The sequence below is a fragment of the Mastigoproctus giganteus genome, chromosome 9 (assembly GCF_048544385.1).
Source record: "Mastigoproctus giganteus isolate SK-2022 chromosome 9, ASM4854438v1, whole genome shotgun sequence".
Lineage (NCBI taxonomy): Eukaryota > Metazoa > Arthropoda > Arachnida > Uropygi > Thelyphonidae > Mastigoproctus > Mastigoproctus giganteus.
In genome coordinates this window covers 130,048,472-130,060,822 of record NC_143583.1, presented here as the reverse complement: position 1 = coordinate 130,060,822, position 12,351 = coordinate 130,048,472, and the positions used below count along the sequence as shown (strand labels likewise).

The window sequence follows — 12,351 nt, the reverse complement described above, 5'->3', positions numbered from 1 at the left end:
GCCACGATGCTTCAAAAAGACTTGAATCAGTTGCATATTGTTCGAAAAATGGCAGCTAACTAAAGTTTAATGCTGAATGTAAAGTTATGCATTCGAGACTAGAAATCCTGAAGTCACATATAAGCTGGTGCTGAGAAGCTGAAAGTAGTAGTACAGGAGGAAGAAGCCTTATGTATTATGATTGGATCTGATATGGAATTTTCCATGCAGTGTAAATAGACAGTCAGGAAGGCACTCAGTGCCCTATCTCTGATTTATAGAGCCTTTGCTAGTAGGGAGAAGGACATCATTATCCCTCTTTACAAGACGGTGGTTAAACCTATTTGAAATATTGTATTTAGGCCTGGAGATCGCACCTAAAATAAGACATAATTTCTGGAGAATTTTCAGAGAAGGGTAACCACATTTGTGATGAGTTCAAAGCGATGCATGAAAAACGGCTTAGAAGGTGTGGATTGCAAAGTTTGACAACCAGATAGCTAAAGGAGAAATGTGATCGAGCTTTATTATTATTAAGACACTGAGGGAGTTGAATAAAATGAACGAGGAAGGTATGTTCACCCCCTCAGTTGAGACGAGAACTAGGGATGCAAATATAAAATATCGGAGAATAACAGATGATTGTATCTCAATAAGTTCACCTATAAGTAGTGGGTGTCGAACGTTGGTACCACATTGCCTCCCCAAGTGGTGGAGGCAGTGAGTCTGGCCGAGTTGGATGATTACCTTGTGGAAATGGGAACAGTATGAATATTCTGTTTTATTTTAATCATTATTTTATATATTTATTTTTGGCTGATGTAGAAGAAGTTCGCTTCCTTGCATCATTAGGCTTTACTAATAATTAATTGCGTCTTAAATTCACCCCCTGTATACAGCCTGCAGGTTAGAGGGTTGCATACATAGCAATTATATGAATCAACATTGTTTACACGAAGAGACAGATACACTTAACACATATTATATGAGCGTTTATATTTCTACACAGATTTAATAAATATTTCATATGGAAAATACGCTCATGAGACAACGCTTATGACCACCCCTGTCTCCACGAGTGGACGTCACCGTAGTATCTGTCAGTTCGTTAGTACGAAGCCTGTGCAGTGGGGGGAGGAAGGGACGGAAATGCCCAGACGGGGTTTGAATGGGGTAAGATTTGCGGCGCTAAAAAGGCAGGGGCCAACATCTTAACAACCACAGGCATTGTAGACTCTTTGAGGCGGGACAGAGAAGACTACCACTAGTTGACAGTCGAGGTGAACGGCGGTTGGCACATGCTGTCCGGGACAACAGACTGCTCGCGATCCTTCAATTAACGATAGACTACAACCTGGGAGCACAGAGAAACGTTTCCGAGCATACCATCCAAGGGACGCTCTTGCATAGGCATCATCCTTTTGGACAGCAGTTTCACCATGGGAGGCAATATTGTTTCCAGGAATCACATCCATGCTGACATATAGTATTGATCGAGAAATAGTAAATAGCTTCCCGCCGAATCGGTTTAGCCATCTCAGGATAAATACCATTTAATTTTTTTTGATGACACACTGGTGCCGAATATCAGATCTCCGAAGCGTGAAGAGAGGGAGGTGTGAGGCATCGTGCGATATATTGGCACATTAAAGGAAAAATTTCAAATCCAATTCCTTTACAGAAGTTAAACAGAAATATAGAAAGTGTTTCAAGACACATGCAGTACCATTCAAAATACCTTAATAACCACTTCCTAAACCGAAGTTCAAACTTGGATTACTCATTAAAAAAGGAAACTGAAGTCATTATTTTGACTAAAATAAATAATAAATAAAATAAACTAATTAACAAAATACAGGACAATCAACATAGCGCAATAAAGCTTCGCTCGCTCCAGTGAATCCGGTTTCCATCCCTGTCACTGGGAGGTGGGCTTCTACTAACTCTTAACGTTGTCCTTCTTTTGAACACATTAACAACAGACTCATTAAAATAGGCAAACGGCCGCTTATCTGTAAACATAGTCCACAGAAAATCTTGAAGTGAACATCTTATAGATCTTTTTAAGTTAGATCTTAAATCAAAATAAATATTATGCTCAAGCATTATATGCTGAGATGTCTCATCATAAACTGTTCTTAGCAGCGAACCATCGCCAAAGTTCTACAGCTACCATACCACCAGCATGTCCCTATGTGTAGATAAGTTGATTGGCTATAGACCATAAACCCAAGACTATCCCATGATCTGTATCAGTGAGTGCTATTGAGAGATTACTGAAACAAATCGGACTGCATTCTCGTGTTCTCCCCCCCCCCCACGTTAAGCATCGTTGTTATCATTTGCAGTAGTGTCAGGAAAGACCGATTGGGTATGTCGTACCTGTTGGTAGAGACTGTTTATATAATTTCTTGTGTTCATTTACACGAACGCTTTTTATTTCTTTGTATGGATTTCTTTACTTCCCGTGCATTAAAGAAATGTTTATTTTCAGGCATTCTCCTTGGACATTAAACAGCAACTTAAGGTGTATGAAGTCGAATTTCACGTACTCCGAGAGGAAGTGTCTCATGCACCTTCAAGAGGCGATACCGAGTCAATTGGTCGAATTGACACCGAGAACAAGGAACTTGAGAAACACAACAGCGAACTCAAGGATCAGTTACAGGTAATTAGCGTCGGTTTTACGAAGTTATTTTTCTAATAAAAATGTTCAGGAAAGACTACCCTCCTTTGAAGGTTCCACTAGATGTCGTCTGTGGTGTTCGAAACTGAAGCCACGCTTAAAATTTAATTACCCTTTTAATCCTATATATTCGCCCCAGAGTGGACATAAATTCTGTTTATTATTTATAAATACAAATTTCGCACTCTGCAAGAGGCTAACTACTCTTGCAGAATGCGAAATGATTGATTCTTTTGAAGCAATCTTCAGAGGTTGTTGTTGTGTTCAAAAACTAGAACCCTCTTTTAAATGAGAATGGTCAAGCTTGACCATTCTCATTTAAAAGAGGGTTCTGGTTTTTGATTTTAGTACTTTAGATTCAAAGTTTCTAAATTATGTAATGTGATGAACAATGTTTACGAGTTGTTCAGAAAGATCCTTTTAATGAACTTCAAAAAGTTGCATTGACAGTGTTAATTTCATTTCTGCCGTTTTGGCACGATTTATTAATTGAATGAACAGATAATTACAGCTTTGGATACACTGGAATTAAATACAGTAGTAGGAGAGGAATAACGAGTATCATATCGGGAAAATTCTAAAAGGTTGTTTTTATGTCATAATTTTCGGCAAAATTCTGGCATTGTCTTATTTAGTTCCTAACTTTAGTGAGGAGACTCTGTATCTCAGAAACTTTGGTACTCGTTACTTTGTTAGAGATAGGTCTCGTTCTGATGAAACGAAATGAAATGATTTGTTGAGGCCTTTTCAAGGACCATTAACCAGTCTTAAATAGAGATGTAGAGGCGTCCCCTCACCTTTAGGATTTTGATTTCACAGACAGACGGGACAAGGAACATAGGCAATTTAAAAACAGTATTTACTGCCCATGGCCTGGAGATATCTTTACGAATTCAGTTTATTTAATTTTCGAGAAGTAATATCATTGGAGAGCATTTTGCATAAAATCTTTGTATTTGAGATTTTTTCGATCTTTTTCTGTTGAAGCTGCCTATTCTACATCTACTGAATAATAATCCTAGATGTTATGCTTTACAATCAAAAATTTTGCATTTGGTATTATTATGCAAACTTTTACACGAACCAGGAATGAATCGCCTGTTCGTCCCTCCCTAAACTTTCGTCACTCGAGTGACGATTACCGCACCTAAATCATTACTTTCAAACCCTCTCGCTTCAAGGCTGCTCACATATTCTTCCTGTTTCCTCGCCTTGCTTTAAACGTTCCTTTGATGTACCGGCAACGCATCTCAAACTTGACATTCCAAGTCAATAGATGGTGTGTCCTCCCGGACATCTTAGCACTCCCTCGCACACAAAAAAAAAAAAAAAAAAAAAAAACCTTTACACGTTCAATGCATCCCTAGCAGTGTTGCACATGGGAGGACAATGGGGAGGGATATCTTTCGACATGATTAACGTAGCTTATTTAAAATAACTGTATATTAAAAGAAACACTGCTGTATTATCTCCCTTTTCTTTCCTCGCCAAGAAAAATTTATAAATTTTGAAATATTTCATCGATTTTCTCAGGATTAAAGTTGAAAATACTTATCCAAACAGAACTATAGAATACATGAGAACGGATTGCCATTAATAATGGAAATTATAATGAAAAATGGAAGATATGTTCGTTATAGTAAAATTTTTAAATTAATAAATATCTCCATTATTATTAATGCTTTGTAAGTATCGTTTGAGCCAAATATTTATGACGAAAAATTCTATACAATGAATATATTCAAAGTTCACTCACTTGTGTGCTTAGCACGTGCTGTTTTACAAAGAAAGGAAAACCATACAAGAAAATCATGAATGGTTAATTCAGGAACCAATAAACACTAGTTTGGTTTCGTCATTCATGTCGAAAACTTATACCTAGAATCCTGTCGAATGCATTCCGTTTTGAAGATACGGCTGAGAGAAAGAAAGAAAGAAACAAACGCTGACCACATCCGTTTGAAACAAAAATGAAACCAAACTAGTATTTATTAGTTTTCATATTCCTGAATACGTTTTCAAAAAAAAAAAAAAATTGATGGCGTGAGATGACAAATTTGCATACTGGAGCGGGAGTGCAGTAGCACACGCTCTTTGAGTAGACCGGGGTTCAAGCCCCTGACTGCTAAATACGGTCGATCTGCCAACCCGCACTGGACCAGCGTGGCAAATTATGGTCCATTTCCCTCAGCATGAATTGTTGAGGAGGCTTCCATCCTGCAGTGGGTTGATAATGGCTGCACTTTACCTTTTTTTTTTTTTACTCCCCACCCCTAGCGAAAAATAGAATGATTTCAAGTCTTTCGCTCTAGAAACATTACCGTAAGCATACCACTCTTATGGCAAAGGTGTTAGAATTAGCACTGTAATCTAACGCACATTGTAAATTGCGCTAAAACCGAATTTCCCTATAGATGCGCATGTTTTTTTTTTTTCAATTAACGTATTAATACGTGAATGCTATGTACTATACTGTATTCAGTATATACATTTTATGTTTTATTAAAATTCTATGCAGTACGCATTTCTTATAAATAAAATATGCTTTCAAAACGATACTTTTTGTAAAAATAATTTACATTTGTAGTATGTGTTTTGTCGTTTAATTTTAATTATTATTTTTTTTTATTTTAAAGTAGATATTTAAGGAAAATAATGCGTAAAACTTTTCTGATACACACTCTGTATGTTAGAAAAGTGCAGCAGTAGTTATTTGAACAAATAATAGTTCCGTTTAAAATGCACTTTTTGAGCAGTATCCATTTGAACGAAACTTCTACATACGGACGTTCTTAAGTCCACTAAGAGAAATAAAGACCCCACATTCGGTCAGAGGAGTTTAGAAGATAGAGAATTAAAAAAAAAAAAAAAAAAAAATTACTGTTAAACCAAGTCTGGTGATTAACGTATTCATGCCAGTTAGGGTCACTCATGCACTGAAGCATATGTAATCATGGGCATTAAAAATGGGGGGGGGGAAACACCATTGACCGCAAGTGTGAAAAATCGAAGTGTAAAGAGTGTGGTCAGTGGTTTCCCCCACCTTGGTAATCGCTTTCGCTGCTCATGCCTCCATATGCTTCAGTGTGCGTGCGTCCTAACCGGCAAGAATCTGTTAATTACCAAAATTGACTATCTTATCTGTCTGTTTGTGTGTGATTGGCTTAACAGTCGTGGGCTGGAACCACTGTCAATTCAACGTGTTTACTACTGCATCCTCCAAATGACCAGTCTGTACGTCAGGATTCACATTCAGTGACAGTTCATGTAGAAGAACCACAGTGGTCCTGTGCTTAAATAGTAGACTATGCCCTTGATATACTCCCACAAAAAAAAAAAAATAATAATAATAATTAATTAAAAAATCGCAATTAGTTTAAATCAGATGTATATGGTGGCCATTCTATGTCAGTCCGGCAACTGATCACTGTGATTTAATTAACTCTCGCACTTGCCTAAAGCCGGCTATGCTGTCGTTGTTGTTGAGTTTAACAACACATAGGCCGGCTATGCACAATACTGATTATTCATAGGAGAAAAAAAAAAAAAAAAAAAACTAAATAAAAAGGGAAAAAAAGCTGTTTATGGTCATTATTGCTTGTGATAAAGTACCAGACGTATTCATACATAAAGTGCATAAAACTGCTATAAAACATTCAAGATAATAATGCATTTAATAATCCATAATTTATTAATCTATTTTTTTTTTGTCCTCGCCTTTTTCCCATTATATATATATATATATATGATGTCAGCGTTTTTGCTGTTTTGACATGAAATTTTTACGGCCGGATGCCCTTCCTGATGCCAACCCTCGCCCTTTATCCAGGCTGGGGATAAGCGGTGGTTATTCCCTGAACCTTCCGTATTTGGTGGCCACGGGCTCGAACCCCGGTCTAATCAGGAAGCGTGTGCTACGCACTGCTGCTCCTGGCTACGGAGGCGCCAATTTATGAATCTAATAATAGTTTTAAATACGTTTTTTTTTTATTTAACAGCTGAATTACGTGTTTGGCTTCTATTAAAAAAAAAACCCTCTAAGATGTTTGAAATGCCCTCCGGCATTCACGAACGACACCTTTATTCAACAGTCCTACATATAACAGTGCACAAGCACTGTTATTGAAATTCTACCTGTTTCAAGCTGAATTGCCATCTCCAGAACCTTCAATGTTTTCAGTTTTTGAGCGTAAACTTTATCTTTCAAGTAGCTCCATGCAAAAAAATCTTAGGGACTGAGGTCCGGAGACCCTGGAGGGTATTTAACGGCACTCCCCTACAACCTATCCATTGTTCATGAAATTCCCTGTCCAGATAGTCATGGGCAGCAGTTTAAAAATGAGTAGGTGCGCAGTCCTGTTGAAAAAACCATCGTAACTGAAAACATGCTTCTGATATTGGTACTGCATAATTCCTTAACACTTCAAGATAAGTCTTCCCAGTAACAATGCTATTGAATCTGTAAGATCCGATAATCCCGCAAGAGAAAATTCGGTCCATACACACAGTTATCCCTGATTGTTTAACATCTTTCTGCAGGTGAGGTTATGATTTTTATTGACCCAAAAACACAGTTGTGACGATTCAAATTCCAATTTAGTTTGAACGTGGCTTCGTCTGACCATAAATTGTATCCTCAAAAGCACTGATTCCACAATTTTTATGATATCACTCAAAAAATTGTGTTCGTCTTCCAGTACTGCATGCAGTTTGTTATTTGGTTTTTAGGAGCATTAGCAACTAAGGCAATATTGCTCCGGGATATGCGGTGGTCATTCCCTGACCTTTCCGCATCCTCCGTATTTGGTGGTGACGGGCTCGAACCCCGGTCTAATCAAGAAGCGTGTGCTACGCACTGCTGCTCCTTCCCACATGGCTACGGAGGCGCCCTGCATGCAGTAATCGAGGTCTGAGAGGCTGCGAATTTATTTTCTTTAAGATTCTTATAATACTTGGTTGCTTCATTTTAAGGTCTCCTGAACACTGTCTTTTTGACTTCTGTCGGGAACGTTCAAACGCGTTTATGACAGCTGACGTGTAAGTTAGTGCAAGTGCATCATTTCTACGCGCAGCCAGCTACTAAGTAACTAGGAATTGGCGTCATTAAGCACATCTTAATGACAGCTTCAACGTTTTTGATACTTCTTGATGTCCTTTTCCTCCCACTGCCTCCCACTTATTGATACTGTGTACAATTCCATGTTCCTGAAATTTATCATGGAAACGGGTTATCGTTAGATGTTATTGTTCTATTATTGTCTTTTCCATGCACGTCAAATTTCTACGACATTTTCAAATTTCAAGTACCATCAAGAATCGCTTCTCCCAATCAAAACTTAATTGCGTGTTCTCGGTCATTTCTATGGGTTTCAGCCAATCTAAAAAAATAATAGTAAAAATAATACACATCGTCTTCTGATTCACGAATTATGGATTGTTAAAGTGTGTATACATAATTTTGACTAACCTTGTATTATATGAGACGTTGAATTTTATTGTTTCAAATAATTATAATAATAACAAGCGACGCAAGAGATCACAGTAGGCCTTATCTGTGTTGTCTCATGTATCAAACGCTTACACGTGTCGTAGTTACTTGCATTGAGTACCAACTAAATCGACTCAATAACTTCTGAGTTACTGTCGAAAGACTAAAAAAAGATTGGGCTAAAGCTGTCAGAAGTGTGTTCGAGTCGTTGCAGAAGATTTTTCTTCCCTCTCAGGTAGAACTCTTCAGTGTTACTCATTGAAATGCTCCCGATTTTAAATAATGTTTTGTGTGTATGAATGGCCCGGTGATGTGCTGTACATTAAAACTTTTTTTTTTTTCTTCAGGTGGCCCAGTCGAATGTGCACACCCTAGAGGCCTCCATCACCTCGTACCAAAGTACAATCAAGCGACTAGAGTCGAGAGTGCGCTCGTTAGAAGATGAACGGGATGCTCTACTGCATAGTGTCAATGTGCTCCGGCGGCGAGTCCAACAGATGGAGTCCTCGCCGTCCGACAGCCGGGCGCCCCCTCTCGGTGCTATCGAAACCCTCTCTGGAGAGCACAAAGAAAGGGATGACCTTGTCGTGATCATCAAGAAAGCTAGTGTCGACAGTGGGGCGGCAGATGACGATGAAGAAGAAAACAAGCGAAGCACCGACGAAGAAGAAGAAAAGGCGCCAAAATATGACGAGAGTGAAGTGGACGATACAGAAAGTGCGAGTCTGTCTTGATGTATAGGGAGAATCCATAGGAAGGGGTTGTGTAGTAGCGCCCTCTTATGGAGTAATGCACAACGAATTGTAACTTTTATTGCCATATTATAATGATGTTGTATAAGCAGCGGCGGTTACCTAAGTAATATTAGTATATCTGAATTGTGTCCACATAATTACCACTTACCGATATGCTAAGTGTTCATACTTTACCTCTTGTCCACGTAGCGGTCAGCAGTTTTTGAATTATTTAAAATTTCTTTTGTCAGCGATGTGATAAAGATAAGTAATTCAAATTTATTTAACTTTAGACTACTAAATGTTTCGGACCGGAATTTACCTTCCTCAAATAATAATCATAAAATATATGTATTATGAAACATGTATGTGTAATATATTAATGGTACGTGTTCCAAATTTACAGCTGAAATTTCTATATAGCCTTTGTGACGATTCCCAAACTACTTGTGGACGTTCTCAAAGCCATTCCCACATGCAGCGACTACCAGAATAATAAAAAATTTCAAATTATACGGTCTCTAATAAAATATAATTTATTAATATTCCCGTTTGTAAAGATAAAGCCTACAGCATTATCGGGCCGTTTACCATCCTGCATAAAGTACTCTTCCATACGTTAGGAAAGGTGTTAGTAGTTGCTTGTGGAAATCGTTTAATCAAATAAGTTTTATTCGTAATTTTCCGGTTGTTCTCTTCCTTGCAACTAAAATTTTGAAGGTAAATGTTTATATGGCCTGCTTAAGATACATACCGACTCTATATTCTTCATGGTAATAAAGAATATAGAACTTTTTTCTTAGGAGAATTTCAATTTCTCTTATCTCCTAAGCTAATTTCTACTTATATGAATGTTACAGTTAATATTACATTAGCTATGCTTTCACTTCCAGCTATAGTATCTTTTAACACGAAGTTTATTTTGAAGAGCACTAAAATTGATTTATGGCTTTCTGAAACCATTACTTCAAGTTCTTTAATTCATCCGCATATACAGACAATACTATTAAGCTTAAATATATATAATAAAATACCTCTGCCTGTTGTTTGTCTAAATACCGTCCGTAGCCTGTAATTTGTAATTACAGAAAAATTTTAAAACTTTCTAGTCACTATTCTTGTGGTTGTTTGATTGGATGGCTGGAATCTGTCGTTTAATTTCTCTTCCCCCTTCTTCGGGCTGATGCCTTCTTCACGGTGTTTAGACTGTCTGTGTAAATTATTGGTGTTTTCGGGTCTGTCTGCATAACCGATCTCAGATGGAGGGAGTATGGTTTTTCATCCGTACAACTTGCTGATTGGCCGCAGTGCACTTATATATACACCATCATACACTGGTGCAGTATATCCTAATATGCTCATGCGCCATAAAAATAACAGCCTGTTTGCAGAATAAAAATATCGGAATAAATCCGGAAATGGAATCTTACATCCGCGCCTGAAACCTAACTTAGTCTTGAGTGCAAAGCATTTAGAAACTCCCTCGATCGATGGTGTAAATGGAATCCAGACATTTCCTAAAGTAAACAAAAAGGTTACTATCCCGCTAGGAACTTCTCTCTCTCTTCCCTCCCCAAAGAAGTAGTATGAAAAGAGGTGAGCCTGAAGTTTGAACCGAATAGGATTTATATTTAACAGTATTAGGCGAAAAACATATCACGCTTCGTCACTTATTTTATTTTATTTTTTTTTTTTTTTGGTTTACGGGTCACGCTTAGAGGTAGATGTGACTCATGTTTTGCTATGCATGGACACTAATACTTGCTTGCCCTTGCAGAAGCAAGGGCAAGCAAGTATAATGTATTAGTAGGGCTGTCATTTTAAGGTGAGTTCAGAATATTTTTAAAAAAATGGGGGATGTCGATTGTTTCCGCTTTGGCATAACTGATGGATCAAGTACATTTGGTTCGTTGAATGGCACAGTATGTTATGTGTACACGAAGCTATGCTTTACTTAAAATCCTGCACATCTGAAATCATTGGCCCTTCCAGTTCATTGCGAAAAACCATCTCTATTGCTTCATAAAATTCATGGAGTCTGGTCGAGCTTATTTTAACCTCGGACTGCTGTTAACACAAGTTAATACGGTGATTTCATTAACCACTCTCGATTTTGGAAAGTAACGTAATAAAATGATATCCTTGTTAAAGAATGAATGGGGATTGTTAAGAGAATAGTAAACACAGTTATGGCGACTAATAATTCATTTAATTTAAATGTGGCTTCATCAGTCCACAAAACATTGTCAACAATATCTGGGTTTGTAACACATGACCAAAAACCGTTCGGAAAATTCCAGTCTTTGTCAACCTAAATCAAACTTTGTAGTAAAATGGGATGATAAACCCTGTTAAGTATCTTTATCATTCTCTTTAAGCTTATTTTAAGCTAAAAATTTCTCCGTGTTTGAGATTTTTTTTCGGACTTCTTTAGATATCATCTTTTACAGGTTGCAAATTGGCAGATGTCTTTGGAATACTAGGTCTACCACGTTTTGGTAGATTGTGCACTGTTGCCACATCATCAGACTTCGTAATTTGCTTTATGGTCTCTATTGTCGGTGGTTTATGTCCAAAAAACTTCTTGAAATGGTGATTGATATTTTGATATTTTTTCATTTTGATTTTTCCTATGCTCAAATTATTTTGAAACAATAAAAAATTATAAGTTATTTTATAAGTTATTTTTAAAATAACTTATACATATTTACATCAGCAGTTATTCAAAATTGAAAGCTTATTCAAAGCTTATGCAAAACATTAATATGTTATTTTTAAAGCATTAATTAGCTAATCAGATTTAAAAATAAAAAAAATAGTCGCATTATTTATATGTGACTCGTTACACAAGTTATTTATGATGAATAAATAACTTGTGTAACGTTATTTATTCATCGAATAAATATGGAGTTATTTATCATCATAAATAACTCCATATTTCCGAACAGCTGCACCATTTTAAATAGAGTATTCAGTTAATCATGATGTGTACATGTAGTTCTTCACCAATAATTTGTTATCGAAAGGTCTGCAAGGGAAGGGAGAAAATATTTATAGGGCAAAATGAAATTCCAGGGCACACCTTGTCTCAGAAAAAGAAATGATTGGGCGTCGCTCTGATGACCAGCTACGGGCATCGCAAAGATGTAATATAGAGAATGTGCGACCAAAAACGTTTGCCAACCACTGCTTTACGCTTTGCAGGAAGCTGATTGTAGCACTGATAAAATACCAGTTGTTTTTTTTTTTTTTCAGTGTATAGCTTTAAACTGTTTCGATTAAATAACTTTCCAAGGACTCAATCTAAACAGTAGATTAAGTCCTTGGAAAAGGACTTAATCTGCTCTTTGGATTGAGTCCTTGGAAAATGACTTAATCTGCTGTTTAGTTTAAGATGTAATATCATCGGAACACCAAAGAGCAGAGTCCTTACTATTTATTACCTTTTAATGTCACGTAAAAAA

At 37.0% G+C, this 12,351-nt stretch overlaps 1 protein-coding gene across 2 annotated transcripts in view; it reads left to right on the top strand.

Annotated features, from left to right (window-relative positions):
* The window catches only part of LOC150080729 (TBC1 domain family member 1-like), a 339,728-nt gene extending 330,460 nt beyond the window's left edge, over window positions 1-9,268 (top strand). For both annotated transcript variants that reach the window (XM_090381763.1, XM_090381761.1), the window contains 2 exons: window positions 2,474-2,647; window positions 8,501-9,268. In XM_090381763.1, the coding sequence (XP_090237889.1) occupies window positions 2,474-2,647; window positions 8,501-8,887 (561 nt within the window). In that variant the 3' untranslated portion in view covers window positions 8,888-9,268. The remainder of the gene's footprint in view (window positions 1-2,473; window positions 2,648-8,500) is intronic.
* The last annotated feature ends 3,083 nt before the right edge of the window (window positions 9,269-12,351 follow it).